General features: G+C 41.1%; 1 protein-coding gene across 1 annotated transcript in view; it reads left to right on the forward strand.

The window, feature by feature from the left end:
* Positions 1 to 23,376, forward strand: part of GSTK1 (glutathione S-transferase kappa 1) — a 24,864-nt gene extending 1,488 nt beyond the window's left edge. The window contains exons 4-14 of the mRNA XM_009329879.1: positions 6 to 89; positions 1,196 to 1,200; positions 1,238 to 1,244; positions 8,664 to 8,673; positions 16,267 to 16,355; positions 17,127 to 17,255; positions 17,612 to 17,712; positions 18,120 to 18,155; positions 21,001 to 21,117; positions 21,645 to 21,738; positions 23,040 to 23,376. Of these exons, the coding sequence (XP_009328154.1) occupies positions 6 to 89; positions 1,196 to 1,200; positions 1,238 to 1,244; positions 8,664 to 8,673; positions 16,267 to 16,355; positions 17,127 to 17,255; positions 17,612 to 17,712; positions 18,120 to 18,155; positions 21,001 to 21,117; positions 21,645 to 21,738; positions 23,040 to 23,080 (713 nt within the window). The 3' untranslated portion in view covers positions 23,081 to 23,376. The remainder of the gene's footprint in view (positions 1 to 5; positions 90 to 1,195; positions 1,201 to 1,237; positions 1,245 to 8,663; positions 8,674 to 16,266; positions 16,356 to 17,126; positions 17,256 to 17,611; positions 17,713 to 18,119; positions 18,156 to 21,000; positions 21,118 to 21,644; positions 21,739 to 23,039) is intronic.
* The last annotated feature ends 22 nt before the right edge of the window (positions 23,377 to 23,398 follow it).

Here is a 23,398-nt window from a genome sequence, read left to right on the forward strand (position 1 = left end):
ACTAGATTCTTATTCAGAGAGTTCAAAAACAAAGGCACAGTTTTATAGCGGGGACAATGATGAAGAAAATAGTCCTGGAGCAACTCAAGGTAATTGAAGATGAGGATCCTACAAAGAAAGAGACCCAAAATCAGGGTAGCTTTTAATTTCCAAAGCATTATTGGTGATTGAAACTTTTTTCTTGCTGCACTTCATGACCACTAGTGATGTTTCGATGTGAACCAAAAATTTCTGTTTAACTCTTGTGGTGGAAGAATGTCATACAATCTCATATACAGGTGCTAGTCTTCTACATGAGAAGTTGAAAATAAGTGTTTGCTGGTAGTACCGCACTCTTCACAGGATCCAGTCACACGAATCCAACAATTTGACAACTGCTTCTCCCAGAAATTGCAACCGTAACAGCTTGTAAGCTGTTGCTTCATTTCTGAGACACATGGGAAGAATTAAGAGAGAGGAAAAACATGCTCCAAATAAGAACATTGGCATACCATTGGCGTTGATTAGGGAATTTTAATCTGAGTGATCTGAAGAAAATGCAGTTTGCCAGATGTGGGGTTTTTTTAATTTGAAAAAGCTGAGGGAGAGCAAGTGTTTGGAGAAGAATTGCATTTTCCTGGAGCTGATCAAAATGCTCTCTTAGTTATTGCCTGGTCTCAGAGAGATCAACGGCCAAAGGTACGAGCAGTTTTGGACCTCAGCTGCCATAACCCCGACTGTCTGCTGTGCTATGTCTTTAATTTTATTTTCTATTGTTTTTCTTATATTAAGGTTTTTTATTATTTAAAAGTAAATGAAAAGCTTTTCTTTTCTTTACTTGCTTTGAGCTGCTCATCAAGAAGGCAATTATTCCAAATAAGATCTCTTTTTCTTACTCAGATTGAATATTGAGTACTAGGTAAAAAGTGAAATAGGAGTGCTTTGATTGACTTTTAATTTCATATATGTATTATTTGTGTCTCCATGTGTCTATATATACAATATAAAGCAGTGAAAACTAATATTCTCTGAGGGATGGCTTCCAGTTCAGTACAGACCACAGAGCTAGCTGCCCCTGAGGAATTAGAGAGCTGGCTACTCACAGAACTGAGTTCGATGGATGGACTATTCAATGAATAAGGAACTGGCTGGATGGCCACATCCAAAGAGTTGCAGTCAACAGCTCAATGTCCAAATGGAGATCAGTAACAAGTGGTGTCCCTCAGGGGTCCGTACTGGGACCAGTACTGTTCAATACCCTTACTAATGACATAGACAGTGGGATCGAGTGCACCCTCAGCAAGGTTGCAGATGACACCAAGCTGAGTGGTGCAGTTGATATGCCTGAGGGAAGGGATGCCATCCAGAGGGACCTTGAGAGGTTTGAGAAATGGGCAAATATGAACCTCACCTCATGAAGTTCAACAAGGCCAAGTGCAAGGTCCTGCACCTGGGTTGGGACAATTGCCAGGATCAGTACAGGCTGGGGGATGAATGGATTGAGAGCTGCCCTGTGGAGACGGACTTGGGGGTACTGGTGGGTGACAAATTGGACACAAGCCGGCAATGTGCGCTTGCAGCCCAGAAAGCCAATCACATCCTGGGCTGCATAAAAAGAAGCGTGGACAGCAGGTCAAGGGAGGAGATTCTGCCCCTCTACTCCACTCTGGTGAGACCCCACCTGGAGTACTGCATCCAGCTCTGGAGTTCCCAGTACAAAAGACCTGTTAGAGTGGCTCCGGAGGAGGGCCACAAAAATGATCAGAGGGCTGGAACACCTCTCCTATGAAGAAAGGCTGAGAGGGTTGGAGTCATTCAGCCTGGAGAAGAGAAGCAGAACCACAGATATTTTTCTCCAAAGGTTTGGCCTAAGTTTGTAGCCACATGTCCATGGGCAAATGGCCAATGGTGGCTACTTAGCAAGACCATTTCAGAGAAATTTAACAGAAGGTGGTTAAAGCAATGAAAAGACGAGGAAGCAAGTGCTACACAGAGATAAACAAGGAGTAATTTTTCATTGTGCAAGTACGAAATGCAATGGGGAAGCTCACTCTGAAACAAACCCTGTCACTAACTGCCTCCTTCTCCAGATCTTTTTCCCCCCTGCTGTCCCTCCTCCATGTTGATTTCCACTTTCTACTTCTTACAGCAATGTATAACAATTATTGGAGCTATATTGTTGTTGTCTGGAATACCCTAGAGTCCTCAGGAGGATTCTTATCGTTCATTATCATCATGATAATGTCAGTATTACAGGCCCTTATCGCTGGATCATCAGCTACTGCTCTCTCTAGTGGAAGATCTCTCCCTGTTACAGTTAATATCTGTACTGTTCCAGAGGTCTCTTCACTGCCTGGAAATACCCTGGAAGATGGTTATGATGATGTGACAGAAGCTCCTGGACCTAAAGATGCTTCTCCTTCTGAGCAGAATGAACAGGAAATCATTGGGATCCCTGAGGAAAGTGACAGAAACAAGGATTCACAGACAGGTGAGGCCAGAAGAGCATTGCTGTTAGTTTTCATAATTCATAGTTACTGTACTGAACTCAGGGAAAATCAAGGTGGAGGGTACCTCAAGGGGTCACCTAGGTTTTATCTAACCACTGTCAGGAAGGAACACTACCTACCTACATGAAGAGTGTAGGTTAGATATTTGTTATTCTGTTCTTACAGCCATTCAGTAGCAGTGTTTCCACAGCCTCTGCAGGTAATCTATACCCACGCTCTGTTTTCCTTACAGCTATAAAATTCTTGCCTGTGGCCTAACCTAAGTCTTCACTGCTGAAAATTAAAATTGTTACTTCTTACTATAATGACCGTGGGGATAGAGGAGTTGCATTCACCTTTGTAACAGCCTTTTAAGTACTTGAAGACTGTTAACATATCTCCCCTCAGTTCTGTTTTGTATTTTGTTTCTCTAGACTGCAGCAACCTAAATTAGTCAATTTTCTACTTAGGTCTTGTTGACTAGACCTCTGCTCATTCTGTATGTCTCCACCCAGGCTGTGTCAGTAGGTCCATATCTTTCAAAAAGTGTTTCAAAACCAAAATTTTACAGTATTTCTGCACCGCATGGTACTAAAATTTTACTAGTGTCAGGTAGAGCAGAAGGACCACTTCATATGTCTTACAGGATATCCTTCTGTTTATGCATGCCAGTGTGATGTCTCCCTTTTTTGCAACAGCATGACACTCCTGACAGTGTTCAATGTCTGGCCTGATGCAACTCCAAATCCTGCTCTGTAAAATACCACATACCATTAGACACCGATCTTTCTAATTATGCAGTTGATTGTTTCTCCCTTCATCTGTAGTCTTGTAAGTGTCCTTATTAGATTTCATTCTATTTTCATCAAAACTTTGCCAAGATCATTTGAATTCCAATACAGCATGGTTTCATCTCAAAAACTTAATAAGAACATGTGTATTTTGTCTTAGGACTCAATAAAAATACTTAGTTGCATGTAGGGCTGTCAAAGAATCTTACTTGGTACAGTGAGCTACACTAAGAATACCATTTTTTACTTAATTTGTACCCAGTCTGCAGCGGTTTGAGTTAGACCATATTTCTCTAGTTTACTTATAAAAATATCATGTGAGGTGAGTGACAATTTGCTCTATTCCCTTATGAAAGCACTTTTAGATAATCAGAAAGAAAAATCAGATTTCTCTGGTGTGATTTATTTTTTATAAATCCATGTTATCTGTTATCAACCTGCTTTTTTTCTTCTGTCTCCTTGCAAGTAGTTTATTTGTTCTGACATTTTTCTGAAGTTGAACTTTCTGTAACTCCTAATCTTGCTTCTTCTCCCACACACACCACCTTAAAAATAAGCATATGTTGTTCATATTTCCCCAGTCCTTCAGAGCTTGTTCTCTGTGAGTTCTTAAAGACAGTGGATAGTGGCTGGAGGATAGATTCAGCCAGGTTTTTATCCTAGCACTAAATCTTGTCAGGCCCATCTAATTCAAAAAGAATTAAGAAAAAAGATTTAGGAGATAATTCTCTTTCTCCATGCACTTAGTATAACTGTGGAACACCTTCAGATCAGCAGCTGAACTCCACCTTTTGGGGCAGTGATAAAAATATTTGACAGACTGAAGGCATGAAAAAATAATCAAAATATTTTAGGACTTAACATGATTAGAGAAACATTAGAGAATTTTTTTTAACAGCCCATGATTATATTCATTTTAACATTATATATAAAGTTGTATACATTTCTAGCTTACTTAAACAAATGTTCAGTGTCTTTGTGAACCTCACTTGCTGTTGACTTCATACAAAGCTGCTGAGTTGTATTGACAACCTTTGCTGTTCACAAAAACTGTGTATAGTTAAGGTGCATTCATCTCTCTCATCATTTCTTTGTCTTCTTGTTGTGGTTTAACCCAGGAGGCAGCTAAACACCACACAGCCATTCGCTCACTCCCCCCCAGTGGGATGGGGGAAAGAATCAGAAAAAAGGTAAAACTCGTAGGTTGAGATAAAGACAATTTAATAGGACAGAAAAGAAAGGGAAAATAATAATAATCATAAAAGAATATATAAAACAAGTTATGCACAATGCAATTGCTTACCACCTGCTGAATGACACTCAGCCGGTTCCTGAGCAGCGGCTGTGCCCCCCCAGCCAACTACCCCCAGTTTTTTTGTTCTGCATGACGTCGTATGGTATGGAATATCCCTTTGGCCAGTTTGGACCAGCTGTCCTGGCTGTGTCCCCTCCCAGCTTCTTGTGCACCTCCAGCATCCTCACTGGGGGGCAGTATGAGAAGCTGAAAAGTCCTTGACTTAGTGTAAGCGCTGCTCAGCAACAACTAAAACATCAGTGTTACAGTGAAACAACATTATTCTCATCCTAAATCCAAAACACCGTACTATACCAACTACTAGGAAGAAAATTGACTCTATTCCAGCCAAAACCAGGACACTTCTAAAAATCAGAAGCTACTAGGAGTTGCTAAATCTGGTCGTTTGATGGAGGTTCCATGTCCCTACGTCCAGCCAGTAGTGAGGCTGAGCATGTGTAGGCATGCACACACATGCACACACATGTAATACATATATGCAGATAGACAAGGCTGGCTTGTAGAGCCAACACAGACAGAAAACATAGCACTCAAACACAAGCAGCACCAATGGCCTCATTCTGTTCCTCTCTCTGGCTGACCAAGATGAAAGCCGATTGGTGGAAAATGTGTATGTACACAAACAATATGGATCCCTCCAGTAGTTGGCCTTAGACACTTAGTCTATCCAGTAGCTGCCCCTGGATCCTAGGTCTCTCAAGTTGCTGTCACCTGCATGTACTAACCCTGGAGGCCCAAAGACCCACTCCAGTTTCTGGTAATCAGACCTACATACACACACACACACGCGCGCGCGCGCGCACACTATACTTCCACCAGTAACTGGCCTTAGACATTCAGTCTATCCAGTAACTGGTCCTGGAACCCCCTGGCTTTCAGTTACTTGACACACCCACATGCACATTAATACCCATACATATGCACAACACATCCCCCAGTAACTGGGCTTAGACATGCAGTTGGCCAAGTAACTAGCCCCTGGATTCCCTAACCTCCCCCAGTTGCTGGTGTCTGAGCATGTGAGCCCCTGACACCCAGAGTCCCAGCCCAGTTGGTGGTACTTAGAGGTCTAGCCACCCCAGTCTCTCCAGCTGCTGGCACCACAGATGCACAGACCCCTCTGACCCGTGGTCCAGCTCTGGTTGCTGGCACTTAGATCTCCATACACACATACACACAGAATAGAGAGCCCCCTTACTAGGGAAAACAGTCAGAAATGGAGTTTAATAAGAAGACAGGACAGATGTTGCTGATCAGATGCAGGGCATGGCCAAACGCATACTGGCCAGCAACCTGTTTACATGCCACCAGCCCTTTTTATCCCCTTATCATTCTATTTTCTCATATTTGTTCCTCCCCAAACTACATCGATCCCTCCTTCTCTGTGCTTTGTTTCCTCCCCTAAGCAGCCCATAGTAAGTTTTCTATGACCCAAGATCCTCTTCCCCTGTACCTCATAATAAGTCTCATATCTTTGTGGGCAACAACACCCCTCAGTTAGTGAAGTGGGTTACATCCTCTTAATGGGTTTCAAACATAGACAATGGGCTGAGCCCTCTCCTGTGATAGCTCTGGGAGGAGCCAGATCAGGGCACACTTGTGGGATGGACAAGGACAGATCTCCTAAATTTGCAGTGTGTCAGATAACACCTGAGGCAGTAAAACAGAGTTGGGTTATTTAGGGATATTGAAGAATTGCCTTTATTAGAAGTGTTTAAAGTTAGATCAGGAGCCTGTTTTCTGGGAACATTAAGCTTGATCCTTGGATAAGCGTACATGTAGCAGGAGGCAGGATGAGACAAGGTCTTTCACAGCCATGCATATCTATGGTTCTAATTTCTGGAGAAGACAATGGACAGCCCGTGCTGCCAGCTGTACAACCATGTAAAGGTAATACGTACAGGATGTGCATTTATCTCAGTGTTCCTCCCTTCATGTTTTCAGACCGGAGTCCTAATGTGTCAGGAAACAGGACCTCCAAGGCTGAGAGAGATTCATCCCCTGCTCTTGAAGATACAGACTATGATGACACTGAAGAGCTGGGACCACTGATAGAGGCTGCTGAGCTGTACTGACCACTTTTGGAAATACACCTCTGTTCATAAAATGCTAATCGGGTACTAGTAGAACCAGAACAACCTGCATTTAGGATTAGTTTACCTAAGTTTGGTTTATTTGCAGAGAAGCGATTACATACTTAGAAGAAATACAAGCATAACTGTTAAGAAAATCTTTCTTATTTGCCTTATAATTTCTGGGCACTGCCTGGGCAGTTTTTGCTTTTTACTTCAAATATTTTCATTGTAATTTTTTTTTCTACTGAGTTAATTTTTCAACTTATGATCTTTTCTTATTAGAAACTGTAAAGATATCTTCTCAAATTTATGCTTCTCCTCACAGATACACAGGCAGCTTTCTGGAGATTATTAGGAATGGAGACTGAACTGCAAGAAAATCATCGAAGTTCTGTTTCATCTTTTGGATATTCTTGCTTGTCACACAGAATGTGAGGACTAGAATTAATTTTCTAGATAGTGCTTTGTGAGATGAGAAACTCAGCAAGAGATCATTCTTGTCCTCACTTTAGATGCAGGTCTGTCATTTGAATTATGTACAAGTGAATCACACATTTGATTGGAGGGAAAAGCTTCTCTTCTCTTTTCTCCCTCTATACCATCATGACTTATTGTCTCCCAAAGTCATAACCAATTATACAGTAAAAGGAAGTTTAATTTCTTTCCACAAATGGCAAGTGGTGGTCATTTGTACAGGTGTCTGTCATGTCATTTCTTTTAATCATATGAAGGCAGACTGAAAAAGTTCGCATGTTGATGGAATAGAGGGTGAAGTATTGTTGTCTTGGATCCTAATGAAATTTCTTTCAGATCCTGAAACAAAAAGCCTTCCTTGCATTCTGTCATCTCTCTTGGACTCCATTTATCCCTCAAAATCTGAGCCCTCCCCTTCTAATAGGCACTCCTTCTCCACCCAAGAAAGCTGCTAATTTATTCAAAAATGTGAAGGAATTTTTTAATGAACCTTATTCAGATCAACTAAGTATGTCAAAAGAAAAAGGTCTGAAACTTCAACATGTATATGATTTTTTGGATCAGGGGATAAATGTAGTGGAAATGCAGGCTGTTGAGAATTTGCCTAGAGCACGCCAGTGTAACGATGTGTCTAGAAGAAATACCTGTGAGAGTCACCATAATCTAGATGAGACTCTCATTTGTAAATAAAAACAACAGTTGTTCTAACCATCATGATACATAAAGAAATGTGAGTTTGTCCCAAACAGCTGAGAAGACACACAGACAAGCAAATCCTTTCCCAAACGATCTCACTAACCTCTTTAGCCCAGCATCAGGACACCCTACAACCCTGTGCCAAGGACTGAGGCAGAAGAGGTTGCGCTTCCTTGTATTCAGTGAGTATCCTGGCAAATCTACGTTTCCCTGGATGTCTCCCTCTCAGCACTGAATGGAGCTTCCTGTGGAATATTGTGAGAGCACAGGAGTACTCTGTACTACTATGATTCTGTGATGCATAGGATGTTTCTATCTGTGTAACTTTATCCTTTCTGAGCTAGACTGGAAGTAGTGAGGAAGAAATTCAAAAGGAAAGACAAATCTGGCAAAGACAAGGCACTTTGTTAAAAGAGATCCTAAGGGAAAGCAACCACCTTGACATCTAGCTCTAGGCAAGAGTGGTTTACTTCCCTGGTTAAACCTAGGATCACAGGAGGACATAAAGCCATTGCAGCAGCCAAGTCTTTGAGAAAGGAATTATTCCTGATTGCTTCTCCAGCAGCATCAGCAAGACCTGACAGGCATGCTACAGGCATGCTGTGAGACACAAAAGGAGGGAAACACATACATCCATGTAATTTAACTGCATCATGCTATCTGCTTTTCCTGGCTCACCAATAGAAAAACTAGGAAAGCGGAAATAGTCAGTGTTTGCAAGGAATAGGAAAAGGCAGCAGCAACTGACAGGGGCAACCAATTCTATGCCAGAAATACGTGTAGCAGACTATTTATTCCTGTCAGAATTATCTATACAGGACAAGGCTTCCCCTCCCTGGGTGCACCGGGCTGGGCTCCAGCAACCAGGAAGGAGGAATCCCCTGGCCTTAGAGATGGCAGCAACTGATGTCATTGGCATGATCCAGTTGGGCTGAGTACTCCCCAGGTGATCGTATATAAGGGTATATAATCCTCAATGTGGCAAGTGGACTGATGTTGGAAATGTGCCCACAATGTTAAAATTTGTAACCAAACTTCTATAGCATTATGACTGCACATGAATGGGACCTGCCCAAGGAAATTTTTAAGATAATTGGAGTAATCAGATTGAAAGCATATTAACAGAACACAAGAATAATATGAGTGGCTTAACTGTGGGATCTATCAGGCAAAATTTCTACCCTGAGGGATCAAAACATGCTTACAGAAGTATGTATAAGACCTCCTATAAGTAACAGATCACTTCAAATTATTAAATCAGAAACAATATTGGCTACTGAGCAGGATGAAAACCAAAAGAATCAGACTAAGGCTGAGTTCATTAAAAATCCATCTTTAAAATTTGTGAAAAAATCAGGCAACAATTGCAAAGGTATAGCCTCAATTCACAGAGAGATTTAAACCTCATGGAGTCTGATAGCAGAACTCTGGAGTATTGCATACAAATTTCAACCACACCTAATTTTACTTGGTTTGATCCCTCTAATCCTCCCATACCTATTTTTCCCTATACTGCCCTTAATTCTTTCTCTGAAACAACACTACTCCATAAATAATGTAAATAATGTACCTAGTGGAAATACACATTTCTCATTGCTCCTGTCATTAGACAAACAGCTAGACATTCTGCTAGGAAGCAAGAAATGGCTGGACAGGACAACCCAGGGTCAGCCAGTATTATTTTAGCAGCACAAAGGCCTGTGTTTCTGAGGATGCTTGGATAACAATCCTGACCCAAAAGAAAATACACAATTTCTAAAGAGCTTGGACCCTCCTAGGGAACCTTAAAGATTTTGCCCTTGAAGAACAACAGAAATATGGACACACAGGATGGGTCAGGTTACAGTTTATGTGTCACACTGCACAATGTCCCACACATCAACATCCCCTCTTTCCCAGTAATTTAAGTGCTAAAAATAACAGCACTTAAAAGGGGTCACTGCTTAAAGGGGTCCCCCTTAAAAGCTGAGAGGGTTGAAATAGCATTCAGAGACCAGCACCACCCCACCCTAGAGTGCCAAAGATGCAAGGTTCATTCACCAGAGCAGAAGGAATTATGTTTTAATTCATATTGAACTTACTGTAAATTAACTACTGAACCACCACAGACTGAGATGAGATACTGGAGTGGGGGACTTGAAGGATGGAGATGTTGGGGTCAATCAGTTGGAAATGAGGCACCCCCCTCTGATACATCCTTATGCTCTTATGCATACAGTCACAAACATAACTAAGAAATTGTAAGAGAGACAGTAAGACTAAAATTCCCCAACCACTAGTTGATGGGCCATCAAGAATCTAGAGGAATAGCTTTGAAGAGAGTTGACTTGGACTTTGTAACTGATAAAGGGGAAACAAGAGAACATGAATATCATGGATATTTGAGGGAGTCTGGGGGAGTATGCAAAACTTACTAAGGAATGTTTAGGGAAAGAGGGAAAAAGGGGAATCAGGGAGGAACAAAGTGAGGGGAACAGAGAGGAAGAATAAAAGGGTCCATTTGTGTATAAGCAGAAGGAGCCCGGTGCCTGATCACAGGCTATCCTATCTTACTAATATTTATTAAATATCTTGCTGTTTAATTTCACCCTCTACCCCATGTGAGACTGTTCAAAGATCTAGATGACAGCAACTGGAGAGACCAGACTAACTGAATCAAATGCCAGAAACTCGAGTTAGATCATGGGTGATAATGGCCTGTCTTTGTGGTGCCAGCAACCAACTGTGTGGGGTCTCAGCATCAGCAACAGGAGGGACCATAGGGCACATGAACCTGGGATGCCAGTAACTGGAGGGACCTGACCATTTATCTTTTCCCCTAACCTGACATCCATGGGTGCATATGTGTAATTTGCTAGAAAACTTCTGGTAGAGATGGGGTGAATCTGGTAGCTTGACAGAAGCAAGGCTGCCACAGCTCCAGGTACAACCAGTAGTGAGACTGAGAATGTATTCCCAGTAGGCACACACACAAACACAGATATACAACACAGATCAACACAGTCAGACACACTCAGCACTCACACAAACACAAACAGAACCAACAGTCTCATCCTATCCCTGCTCTGGCTGATCTGGATGAAGATCCACTAGGTACAACGTGGATTCTCCCCCTGTAGCTAGGCTAAGACAGTCAGTCTACCGAGTAGCTGGCTACTGGATCCCAGTCTCTCCAGTTGCTGGCACTTGGTCATAGAAGCCCCTGAGGCCACAGCCTCATTCCAGTTGCTGTTACAGACCTCCTAACTCACTGACACACGCACATACATACACTCACAACTTCCCAGCAGTTGGCCGGAACTCCCCTGGTCCCCTCTGGTAGCCAACTCCTGTGCTCTTGCCCTTTGAGACATACAGGCACGCACACACAGAGCTTACTGGGACACCCCTGGTCCCTGTGGTAGCCAAGTCACGTTTACCTGTGACCAGCCCTTTTTATCCCCTTATACCTCTATTCTCCCATGCTTATTCCTCCTGAAATCGCCTAGATTCATTCCTTTCCCTGTCTTTGGTTCCTCCCATAAACACCCCATAAATCTATTGCAAACCCAAAATTATCTTCTCCTGCATCCCAGGCCCCTTTGCAGCACCTCCCCCCCTGCAACAGTCCTGCTCCTGCTGACTTGATGGGTTCTACCCCTAGACCACGGGGCTGACGTCTGTCCTGGGACAGCCCTGGGAGGAGCTCAGGACAGTGTGTTCCACTTCTCAGAGAGGTGGAATTTGGGTTCTCACAATGCCATTGTGCCCCTGAGGGCCTCTGGGCTTGCAGAGATGGGCCTGTGACATGCTCCTGTGACAGGCCTGGAAGCAGCCAGGGCAGGGTTTTATTTGCCCCCTCCCGCCCCCTCCCCCCCCATTATCTTTCTGTGCTCCTCTGTGGATGTTCAGATTAGGGTTTTTTTATCAGATAACCTAACAACTTCAAGCTGTACTACCTGATTCATAGGAGGAAAACCTGGAAAGACTTCTGTCTGAGCTGGAGGTGGCTAAGGGAGCTTAGAGCACAGTCCATGGGCCAAGCTGAGAGCCTTTGCTGATAATTAAGGGATCCATGAATGTAAGAGTGCTTGCGAGACAAGTGTGTAAGTCCATGCTTCTGTTTGCCACTGAGCATTGAGCTGGACTAGCTAGCAAATAAAAGACCCATATACTGGGCAAGAGAGCTCAGGATCAGGGCATGAACAAGAGAGGGACTGAGGGCCCATGCTGATATTCAAGGGATCTGCAAATGTGCATATGCTTTTGAATCTAGAGGGTGAAGGGGTGTGTTTTCACTAGTGAACTTAACCCCAATCAGCCAGAGAGCAACAGGACCAGACTATCTATACTTATATTTTTTTGAGTTCTGGTAGCATTATATGTGAGTGTTGTTAAAGGCAGCACTCTGCCTGTTGCAGTCTGTGTAACTGGCCATGTTAGCGTCCTCTGTGTGTGTGCACGTACGTGTCTCTCTGGGACACACACTCAGCCTCACTACTGGCTGAACCTGCACATGGGGAAGCCCATAGGCTCCAGTGGCCTGGAAGGAGGAACCCCCAGACCAGGCTCTACAGTTTTGTTGGCCCCTTGAAAAAAACGTAAGGCAGGATTCTCCTTTATAGAAGTCCTACCAATTCTTCCAAGTAGAATTCTTATTCAGTTGTTCATTAATTCTTTTTTGCCACCATGTCTACCAATATGCCTGGTAAAGACCTCACACTGAAGTTTCCCAGCTTTCCCAAATCCTTTCTTAACGATTGGCTCACTGCCCAATACTCGGGTGTTAAGAAAGATTTCAGTGAGTGGTCACAAACTACTGTTGGCAGTTCAGATTTTTCATCCTCAAGTTAAAGTTACTTTAGCTGCTTTGTTGAAAATCAAGATTACAGCAAGATGAGTCATCAGGAGCATATTCCAGATTACATCTAGGACTAAGGGGGAGTTGCTGCCTAGGGGACTAAGACACATTACAGGATGCAGGGGAAGCGCGTTTTAGGATTGCACAGGACTTCTTGTGGGACGGTTAGGGGAGGAACCAAAGGTGGGAAAAGGGAAGGGTTTAGGTGACTGGAGGAGGAACAAGTGTGGGAAAAGAGATGGTAAGGGGATAAAAGGGCCAGTCGCATGTAAACAGTTTGCTTGTCAGTATACTTGTCTGGCCATGCTCTGCGCCTGTCCTATCTTCTTATTAAAGTCCTTTCTAACTCTCTGCTGGGTGAAGGCTCCCTACCCTGTGTGCACGTGTGCCTATGTGGGTCTGAGTGCAGCAACTGGAGTCAGACCACAGGTCCAAGTGCAGGTGTGCACATGAGTGTGTGATCGCTAGTGAAGATCCAGCCAGACCAGCTAGCGAATAGCTGAGGCCACCTGAGAGCCAGGGGGGAGGGGGGGGGGGGGCTGAGTGGGTCTCTAAGGGCCAGCTCTGAGTGCAATAGTGCCTGTGTGTCTCATCTTCATCTGCCTTCAAAAGAAACAAGATGCAAAGAGAGAACAAACACTCTACTGGTATTCAGCAGTAGGTTGCTTTCACATTTATCTTAATTATCACCTCAAAGTAGCAGTATTTGTTATTTAGAAAACATGTTCTCTTTATCAAAGCTGATGTATTCTCATGCATATGACTTACTTTTCAAACAAATTTTTAAAGAATTTGCCTTCTTTAAAGAAGGCAAGACTTAGTTTAATAACAAAGGAGAAATCCCTTGTGATCTTAAATTATACTTTTCAATTATTTTTAACACGACAATTGCTAACACCTACATATAAAGACAGCTGTCTTGATTCTACCTGGCTTTATGGCAAGGTTTCCCAGTGCTGTCACATAACAATAACTTAGAGGACAAATAGAGTGGGTTTTGCCTCCTTCTTTCTGCCTGCATTTAATTTCTTTACCTTACTATGAGTGTTGCCAGAGGTAACGTACAGATGAACAGCACTAAATAATGCATGGTTGGGGTAATCTTAGAGAGCTGAGTCAAACACCTTTAATACAAGGAGGAGCAACTTGTGCTCCACTCAAAGGTAGCCGGTCTGACTCTCTCAGCCAATCTCTCTCTTTATATAAATACATATAATATGTAATATAAGCAGTAACTCTGAGCCAGTTTGGCTTCTCCAAGGGAAAATTGGACCTCTTGATTGTTTATAGTATCAGTGAATGAAGAATCCAATAGAAAAAGTCAAGTAGAAGCACTCAAAATCATTTAGAAAATATGGATTGATTATAGCTCTTAATAATGTTAGCCCATCCTTACAATGTCATTTCAGAACTACATGTGAAACAGCACATTTCCTTTCCAAAGGTAGACATGTAATGATCAATCAATAGTTTCATAGATTAAACATGTTAAATATAAGGACAAACAGTTCTATTATAATGAACATCTTATTTTTCTAGGACATAAAAGTTTGTAAGCAACCATAATTCTATGCTGGAAACTGTTATAACCTCAACATTTAAAGTCTACTGTCTAAAGTTAGACACATTTATGTTTTAACTTCTGAAGAGGAACAGGCCTATTTTCAGAGCTTTTGAATGCTTGGAAACTTAAAAAACCGAGAGGGAGATGCCTATCCAAGAGCTGAATTTAGCCCAGTATATTCAATATTGTTCATTGATATAAGGGAGGAAGTAAACACCGAAGAGCTGAGTCTGTAGATGTACCTCAGTTACTTCAAAGAGCAAATACTCAGTGGTGGAAGAAAGTGGTAGGGAAGCACACTGCACTTCCAGATCAGGCAGCATGAAAGATGAAATTCACTTCTCTAAGGCCACATTATGATTGTCTCTGAACATGAGGAGTCACCCGAGGAAAGAGACAATGGAATTAGTACGGGCTGTGTGCTTTTTGAAGAGCTGACTTTGCGTTGTTGCTCATGTACACCAGCCATGCTTAAAATAGTGAAATGAACTTATTGAGTGTATCAAAAAGGAGATGGGAAGCAGCAAGATAATATTTTGCCACCACATGCTATATGCTTCAATGGGATATTGGAATATACTTGGCAGATTTTTAAATATCATGAAAGGAGACAGAAAGAGACTTAGCGATTATTTGACTGGTGTGTGTAACATAATACAAAAAAAAAAGGATAATACAAAAAAGGAAAAATAGTGATTGGTTCTGTGCTTTAGATTGTAGCGTAAGAAAATTCTTAAAATGCAGTGTACTTAGAAAGAATGGTTCGTAACTATAGATTTTCTAGCTAGCAAGAACTTCAATTTGTTACCCCGAGTGATTAGTTTTCGGGGGGAATTTTTGGTTTTTTTTTTTTTTTTTTTTTTTTTAAATTTGGTGTTTGTTCGGGTTGTTTTTTTTTTTAACAGCTATCTTATCAACTGCTAAAACCTGGAGAGAAACAAGTGCGCTCCAGACAATTACAGAGGAAGTGGGTGGTTGGAAGTGACACAAGGAGCTGGGGGCCTTCATGCAAGCAGGCACTATTTTTAAACCCTGATGTGGAATGTTTGTTCTGCCCAGAGAAAATCCATTCCCCCCATACTGTACCATGTCCACTCACTTTAAATTGAAAGACTTCAAACACAATCCATCTACTCTTTCTAGTGTCTGCTGTAGGACTGGGTACATAACTTCTTCATGGGAAGCATGTTAGATCCCAGAGACCCTGTAAAACATTTTTTCTTCCCGTAAGAATTTCCCTCCCAGTTGCTTTCTACCAGCAGTAGCACAAATACTGTCTCCAACACATACTCACGACTAATATTTTAATCTCCACATTAAAAGCATAACTCACCATGGCTTTTTCTCCCCACTCAGCTAACAAAAGTGACAAAGCATTGGTGTTGATCCCAGTAACAGGATATTTTTTAAATGGGGGAAGGCAAAAGGAGAAAAAAAAATTAGCTCAGTTTCCACTGTGTCCCTACACCTGCTGAGATGGGGACTGTCTCTGTGCCACCTTGTCTAGGGTCAAAAGACTGCCGGGTGAATCAGCCTGCCTTCTCCAGGACTCAGGGTGCAGTCAGAGGGCACAACAGCTACCATGTGTATGTTAAGCACGCCTTCCCACCTTATGTTTCGGTTTTATTTTTACCTCACTTGTGAGGGGTATTTCTGTTTCTTCCTCGCGGGTTGAAGACCAGGGACACTAAGGAAGCGTGTCTCAGCCAAACGGCAGCATGGCCTGAGTGTATTTGGGAGTTATTGCTGAACATTTTGCTTTAGGGATAGTTCTGATGTTTAACGAGCGCAAGTGTCCACTCATGAGCTTGATCTTTTCCTCATTTACCCCTGCTTAGGCTTGTATAGTTATAATACGAATGCAGGCCTTTCAGTTTTTCTGAGATCAGAGTTCTCTGGCAGCATCCAGAAAAGGCTTTTAGGACTATCACTAATATAATAGAAAAGGATTTGTCTGCAGTGTCTATTTAATGTCTCATTTCCTAGCTGCACACAGCTCTATAGACATCTCCTCTGACTGTTAATCCATCACTACTTTTTTATGTTGCAGGTGCTCTGCCGGTACCAGCACATCTGGAACATTGATCTGCGCTTTCGTCCAGCTTTCCTTGGTGGCATAATGCAAGCAACTGGTAGGCAATAGGGAGAGATTAGCTTTGTAGGGGAATACCTTCTTCACTAGTAGGACACTAGTGGGCAACCTCTTAGTGAGTGCAGAGCCCACAGAGCCAGGTTTAAACTAAGTTTTGGCACCAATAACAAATTAACTATAGGATTGTGGAGCTCATTAGTGACTGAGAAATCAGCCACAAGGAATTTCATACTGTGCAACTACACAGCCACTGTTTGTGGCACATACAGTGCCAAAGTTCGTCAGTTCTAAAATAGGATAATAATAATTTGATATGGAATGTTTTCCTAAAAGTTTTCTGTTGAGCTCAAACCAGAATCAATTTGTGGAACACTTGCAGTTTATAATATGCATGAAGGATCCAAGTATGCTGTAAAATAGTACTTGTAGCCTTATTAGAACAAGTTAATCACTGAGACTTACAACTCATAAATCATGAAATTAATAAGTTTCTACATTTGTTTACCCATGCATTAGTAGTTATTTAGCTTAAAAGTCACTGTCTGAATCAATACAAATCCCTGCTAGGACATTTGTACCTTGGTTTAAAACTGATTCTGCTAACTTAAAGGGTTGATCTGTGCAAAACCAAAATAAATCATGTTTAAATCCTAGCATTATCTTTGGAAAAGCTGTGTATGTTTCAGTAAGCCAATATGAAATTATACTCTTCCTTAGGCACATATACGGATGAGGTCTAATTTGTCCAGTTCTGTTTTGTCCAGTGTTACTATAATACAGTTGAAAATCTCAACAGAAATTTTTCTCAAAGGTAACAAGCCCCCAGCAATGTTGCCAAAGCGTGCAGAATACATGCTGAAGGATATAAAAAGGATGGCAAAATACTACCAAGTGCCTGTACGAATTTCAGAAGATGATTTCCAACGGGTCCTTGGTACAGGTAAGTAAGAAACTTAGTTTAGCTGGTATCTTTCAACTCTAGCACTTCTGGTTTAAGTTCTCCCTAACAGTAAAGATGAAGATGAATTCCCTGTCCACAGCCTCTTCCTGTATCTGTGAGCAATATGAAGTATGTGCATTTTAACCATAAAAGGAACTTTTATGAGTTTTATGAGGAGAAATATGCTTGTGAATGATATTAGCATGGAAGATGCTGTGAATCAATGTAAGCTTTACTGTTTGGGGACAGTTACAGAGAAGATCATACTGTTCTTAGGTAGCACTTGCGCAGACTGTATCTGTCCCTGATCCTGTGCCTCGTTTCAGTATGTTTCTCTGTCTCCCCACTAATCCCAGGCACTCTTGGGGCCATGCGCTTTATCACAGCCACTGATATGACACAACCACAATACTTGGAACCCTTATCTAGGGAGTTCTGGATACATTTTTGGTCACAGGTCAGTATTTTATGAAGCCAACTTCTTGATCCTTTCTCTGTCACCCTTCCTGTCCCACTTCGTTCAAATGGGGAATTCAAGCAAGAGAAAGGAATTGTCTTCTAACGAAAAGTCATAGCAGGAAACTTAAGGTCATAGTGGTTGAGGAGCCATTACAAGAAAAGAACTAGCTTACAGTCAGCTTAATTTGCCTTCTTTTAGGTATGTATGGCGAGTCCTATGGGCTGAGTGGATCAGTAGTTCATATCAGAAAGCACTTAATACGTTCCTAGATTAGGTGACTTAAAACTTTTTCTGAGGAAATTTCTCTAGCAACTAGTATTGTTTTTATTTCTATTTCTATTTTCAAGTCCAGAGCTGAGCTTTTGTTCTTAAGTACTGAATTACTTATTTTATTCTTTTACCAGCATGAAGATATCAGTCAACCGGAGAATATATTGGCTGTAAGTGTCTCCTTTTTGTTGGTGCTTCTGCATTTCTGATACAGATTCTTACTGATGGTTTGGATCAGTCATAGACATGAAGACAGCTTAGTCAAATGATCACTTGAAGTTTTGAAAAATTTCAGCTAGAAAAAAGTGGATTTAATTTCCCTAGCAGCTCTGTTTGGAATGATTTTTTTTTTTTTTTGGTCATGCTTTGAATGACACTCAGAACCAGAATCTCCTTTTTTGTTAATTCTTGTGGCGAGATACCCAGGATGGACAATGAATTATCTGTTGATACTGTTTTATTAACAGTAGTGAAAGTATGAACAGTGTCTCCAGAATGCATTGAGGTTTTGCTGTTAAATGAAAACTTCAGGTGAAATGCAACACTTTGGGAAAGATTACTTTCCTTGGAGTGATGGAGCCAGGCTTTACTATTAAGTTCGGTGCCTTATTGCCCTTCTACATGCTTAGAAATTGTACTCTTTTGATTGATGTATTTTCTTTTGCTGTTTAGATTTTGTTTATTACAGTAAAAGCTGTAATGGCATGTAAGTTAGTATACCATGAAATCCTCTTTAAGGGCTCTCACTTCTACATTATTTTATTTTTTAAGTTCTTGGACTATGAAGAAAAGAGAGGAATTGTCCATGACTAGTCTCTCCTATCCAACATCCCTATCTGAAACCTGAAACTTGCAGTCTTGCTCCTTCCCCAGAGTCTAGTCCTTGCACTTCAGCTTCATTTTAGCGTACCTTTTTTACCAGAATTTCAGCAAAGGTTTGCATTTTGCCTTTTCAAGAGGCAAGATTTGAAGGATATAATTAAACTGTGGTGTGTTAACCCTTAAACCCTTAGGCAGCTAAGCACCAGAGAGGCACTTGCTCACTTCCCCCCACTGCCCAGTGGGACAGGGGAAGGGGAAAAGAAGAAGAAAAGCAAGAAAACTTGTGGGTCAAGACAAAATTGCTTAATAAGCAAAGGAGAAGTGGAAGAAGAGAGAAAGAAAACAAAACAAGTGATGCAAAGGCAGTCACTCACCACCTCCCATGGGTAGACTGATGCCCAGCTGGTTCCCAAGCAAAAGGTGGCTAACCTCCCTAAACCCCCTCCTCACTTATTATTGCTGAGCATGATGTTATATGGTATGGAATATCTCCTTGGTTAGTTCGGGTTATCTGCCTTGTTGTGTCCTCTCCCAACCTCTTGCGCACCCCCAATCTATTCATGGGGTGGGGGGGGAGGGGGGAAATGAGAAACAGAAGGCCGACACTGTGCAAACACCGTTCAACAATAGCTAAAACAGTGTGTTATCAGCATTCTTCTCGACACAGATCTAAAACACAGAACCATAAGAGCTGCTGTGAAGAAAATTAACTCCATCCTAGCCAGACCCAGTACATAAATATATACAGAAAGTCCTCGTATAGTCTCTGGATCCATCATTATTTAAATAAAGATAAAGCAAGGACATGCAGAACTTCAGAGAAACAAAGTTCATACTCAAAAAGATCTCTGTGTAATTTAGTCACCGTTTGGTGGTCTGTGAGTATCCCCCTATGTTCAGCGAGGCAGAGAGGTAGGCATCTCCTTCTGTGCTTGTGTCTGTCTTCATTCACCCCTGCAGCAAGTACTAGACTTCCCTCTCTTCCAGAAATACGCCATCCAAAAGTGGGTGAGGGGTCCCAACACTTTCATCTGAGTCTTTATAGGTGAATTTATTTTACACATCAATTAGAAAAATGGAATGTTGTTTACTTGATACAGTTCCTTAGTATTTTTTTACTTCTTTTGTTAGTCAGCAGTAACTTCACATAAATTACTATAGAAGCAATGTACATAGTCTTTGAATCCTGCCCCAGTCCACTGAAATACCCCTTCTGCCCTAACATGGCGAGGACCAGATACTACGTCTCTGTGTAAATATTGCAGTCTAAACACTGTGGCTACCAAGCATACACAGCATTTTGTTCTACTGCAGTCCTACGCTTGTTTATCTCCTGTTCAAGTAGAGTCAAAAAGAGCTCCTAATCTCCCTGATGAGGAAGTAGGAGAATGTACAAGAAAATGTGGATGCTAAACTTAAAAGTGATTGAGAGAAAGAATTAACACCTGCATGTGCAGGATTACTGGTCCGTGTGCAATACCGTAAGCATTTTTAATTTTTTTTTTTTTAAAGGGAAAAAAAAAAGGCATGTCATTTAGGTAGATGGCATAGAAGTTAACATTTCTTGTGAAATACTTTATTAAAATAGGTACTTGTAACTTCAATGTTACCCGATAAACATTGGACCTTTGGCCACTTTGTCTCATTCCTGTGTGGCAGAGGCACAGAGGAGGCTAAAAAGATACAGCAGTAACACTAGCAACTGTTTAACCTCTGTGAGTTACAGACTCTTTCATGCAGTATCACTTACAGATCCTATGTGGCCGCATTTGTCATACAAACTGGTTTTGTCTTGGCAGGCTTGCACAGTAAGACTTTCAGAACAACAATTTTTTTTTTTTTTTTTTTTTTTTGGTAAGTTATCAGATAAGTCATTGGACCAGAGGTTAAACTTAGTATTAATCTTTTTTTTTTCCTTTTTTTTTTTTCCTGTTTAGGAAGTCCTGAAAAAAAGTGCAGATTTGGGGCTTGGAAATTTAAAATATCCCTTCTACTTTGTATCTGAGAGTTGATAAACGATGAATGGGTTGGGAATACAGCAAGACAGTTGTGCAACAAGTGTTTTAAGGGTATTTTGTAATTATTTTGGTAATAGACCTTGGGTGATAATACTGAAGATTAAATTAATTAGACCATAGTAGGAATTAGAATATTTAGTATTAGAGTACTCTTAATTATATCATCTTTTCTCAGGTTGCCAGACAGGCTGGGCTATCATCAGAGCTTGCCCAGAAGCTACTTGAAATGATTTCATCCCCTGCAGTGAAGAACCGACTGAGAGAGACAACAGAGGAAGCAATAAAATATGGGGTGAGATGCTTCCAATGCCATTTGGCATCACAGCTATGCATTCCTTCCCTATTAAGAATACTGGGAAGCAAGGAACAATGAAGGTGGTGATTAGAAAGCACTATATAGACCATCTCTCTTAGGTGATCTTTGCTTTTTGAACATGTGAAAGCTAACTCACTGTTGTTGATAGTTTATCTCATTGTCATCTGGGAAACCAAGGTTGACCCATTCAGCTCATTCCAGCTGGACAGCAAGGATGGGGAGCTACAGGACCAGTACTAAGAGATACCATTTATCACTACTTGACATAAAACTCTGGATTTATCAGGTTGCTTTTTTTGCTCCTTCAAAATGGGCACACAGGCTCTGGAGAATCCCCTACTTTCTGATGGCTCCATTAGACTCATCTTTAAGAACGAAGAAGGTGAAAAGAAGGGGAGGAAAAATGTCAAAGTTTTTGCTTTTTATTCCTGAAGATTGATCATGTGTCTGAAAAAATTTCTCTCATTGTAACATTCTCTGTTTCATCTCCATGGCGTCAATAGGCATTTGGGATGCCTGCTGTTGTGGCACATTTTAATGCAGAACCTCATCTCTTCTTTGGCTCTGATCGTTTAGAGCTGCTAGGCAGTGTTATAGGTGAGTGTACCTAATAACATCACTTTTGGTTTCATGCTTTCACCCTCTTTTAATGAAATATATAATAAAGCTAAATAAAACACTCTTAAGGATGTTGGGTATCCTTCTCATGGGATGAAACTGCTGACTGGAATGTATCTCAGTACAGTTAGAGTGACCAAAGATGTAGTCCTTTTCCAAAGAAGAAGTAACTTGAGTTCTCCATCCTCTCTTAGTATGTTTCAAGGCTTTGTGCTCCACGTGCCATTCTCAATTAGTACTGAAACTCTTTAGTTTTCAAAATGTTCATGTCTAACCTTTTGGTACTGGACATTAGGTCTTGGCTAAGATTAAGACTATGTCTGATAGCGTTTTTTTGGGTGTTTTTTTTTTTTGTAGTTTTAACATTTTCATTTTGTATCTGTCCCCTAATAAAAAAGCACATTATCACAGCTCCCCAATCCATAACTTGTAATTACCTAACTACACAACTTTTTAACAGAAATTCATATATTGACCATCCTTCTTTTCATTTTTCTATTAATAGAATACAAACTTGAAATTTTTAAAGAGAATTGGACTAGGTTGTGATAACTAATAAAACTCAGTCACCTGCTTTTACATGAGTTAGAGGGCATTTGACTATTGATCTCAAGATTTGGCACTTGAGAGAGTTTGTCACTAGAAAGAGTTATGCACATAATTAGCTCTGATGCATTTGTTGAAAAATTTCAGCAGAAACTCAATGTAAATTAAAATTAGTCATAGGCTTAAACAGAAAGGAATTTTTTTGAAGTTTATTTTCTTTTCTGGATGGGTTTCTGATTCTGTAAAAATAATCTTGATGAAAATGAGAGTTGGGAAGATGAATACCCAACAGCCACTACGATAGTCACTAATCCTAATTGGAATGTTACAGCCTGGTTTCTAGCCTCAACTCCAATGATTTCAACAGATTTTTCCTTTTGTTTCTCTGACTCCCCAGCCTTCCACCCTTTTTCTCTTCTTTACCCCCAGCCCCTCAAAAAAGGAGTCTTAAAAAGAATTGGCTTCACCCTCATGTGATGAGTGCCACAGACCTGCAGAATCTCTCATCTGTGACAGAGGAAAATAATTCTTCTGTACAGCTTCAGTTGTGACTAGACAGTGAAGGATTTATGGAGCTGGCTGAAGCATGCCAAACAAGATACAAATCTGTATTCCGTCATCAGTAGTTACCCTTCAAAAGAGGAGTAGGAACAGTCATCCTACTGCAGAAATGTGACTGGCCAATCACTTCTATGTATTAAATTTTAACTTTCTCTTTTGTGCTGGTCTTGCAGGTGAAAAATGGCTGGGACCAGTTCCAAGCCCCAAGATGTGAGAAGTCCCGGGGAAATACATAAGAGTGAAAATATATATGTACGTGGTCAATCTTCAGTGATGATCTGAATGTATCCAATTTTATGGAGAGATGGCTTTCTTGTCTTTAACAGCTAACTTTGCAGCTCAGTCTCATCTCTAATTACGAAGAAGTTCAAGGTTTGCCAGTATTACCAGTCCGGTGAGGCCTTTACTAATACAAATGTGCTTCTTCTCTTTCAACAGATTGATGATTAACATTAAAGATTAAACATTAAATATTTAACTTCTTGCAGACTAAACATTCTTTTTTCCTGATTAGTTCTCTTTCTTTTACCCT

Source organism: Pygoscelis adeliae, unplaced genomic scaffold, assembly GCF_000699105.1.
Source record: "Pygoscelis adeliae isolate BGI_AS28 unplaced genomic scaffold, ASM69910v1 Scaffold120, whole genome shotgun sequence".
NCBI classification, from domain to species: Eukaryota; Metazoa; Chordata; class Aves; order Sphenisciformes; family Spheniscidae; genus Pygoscelis; species Pygoscelis adeliae.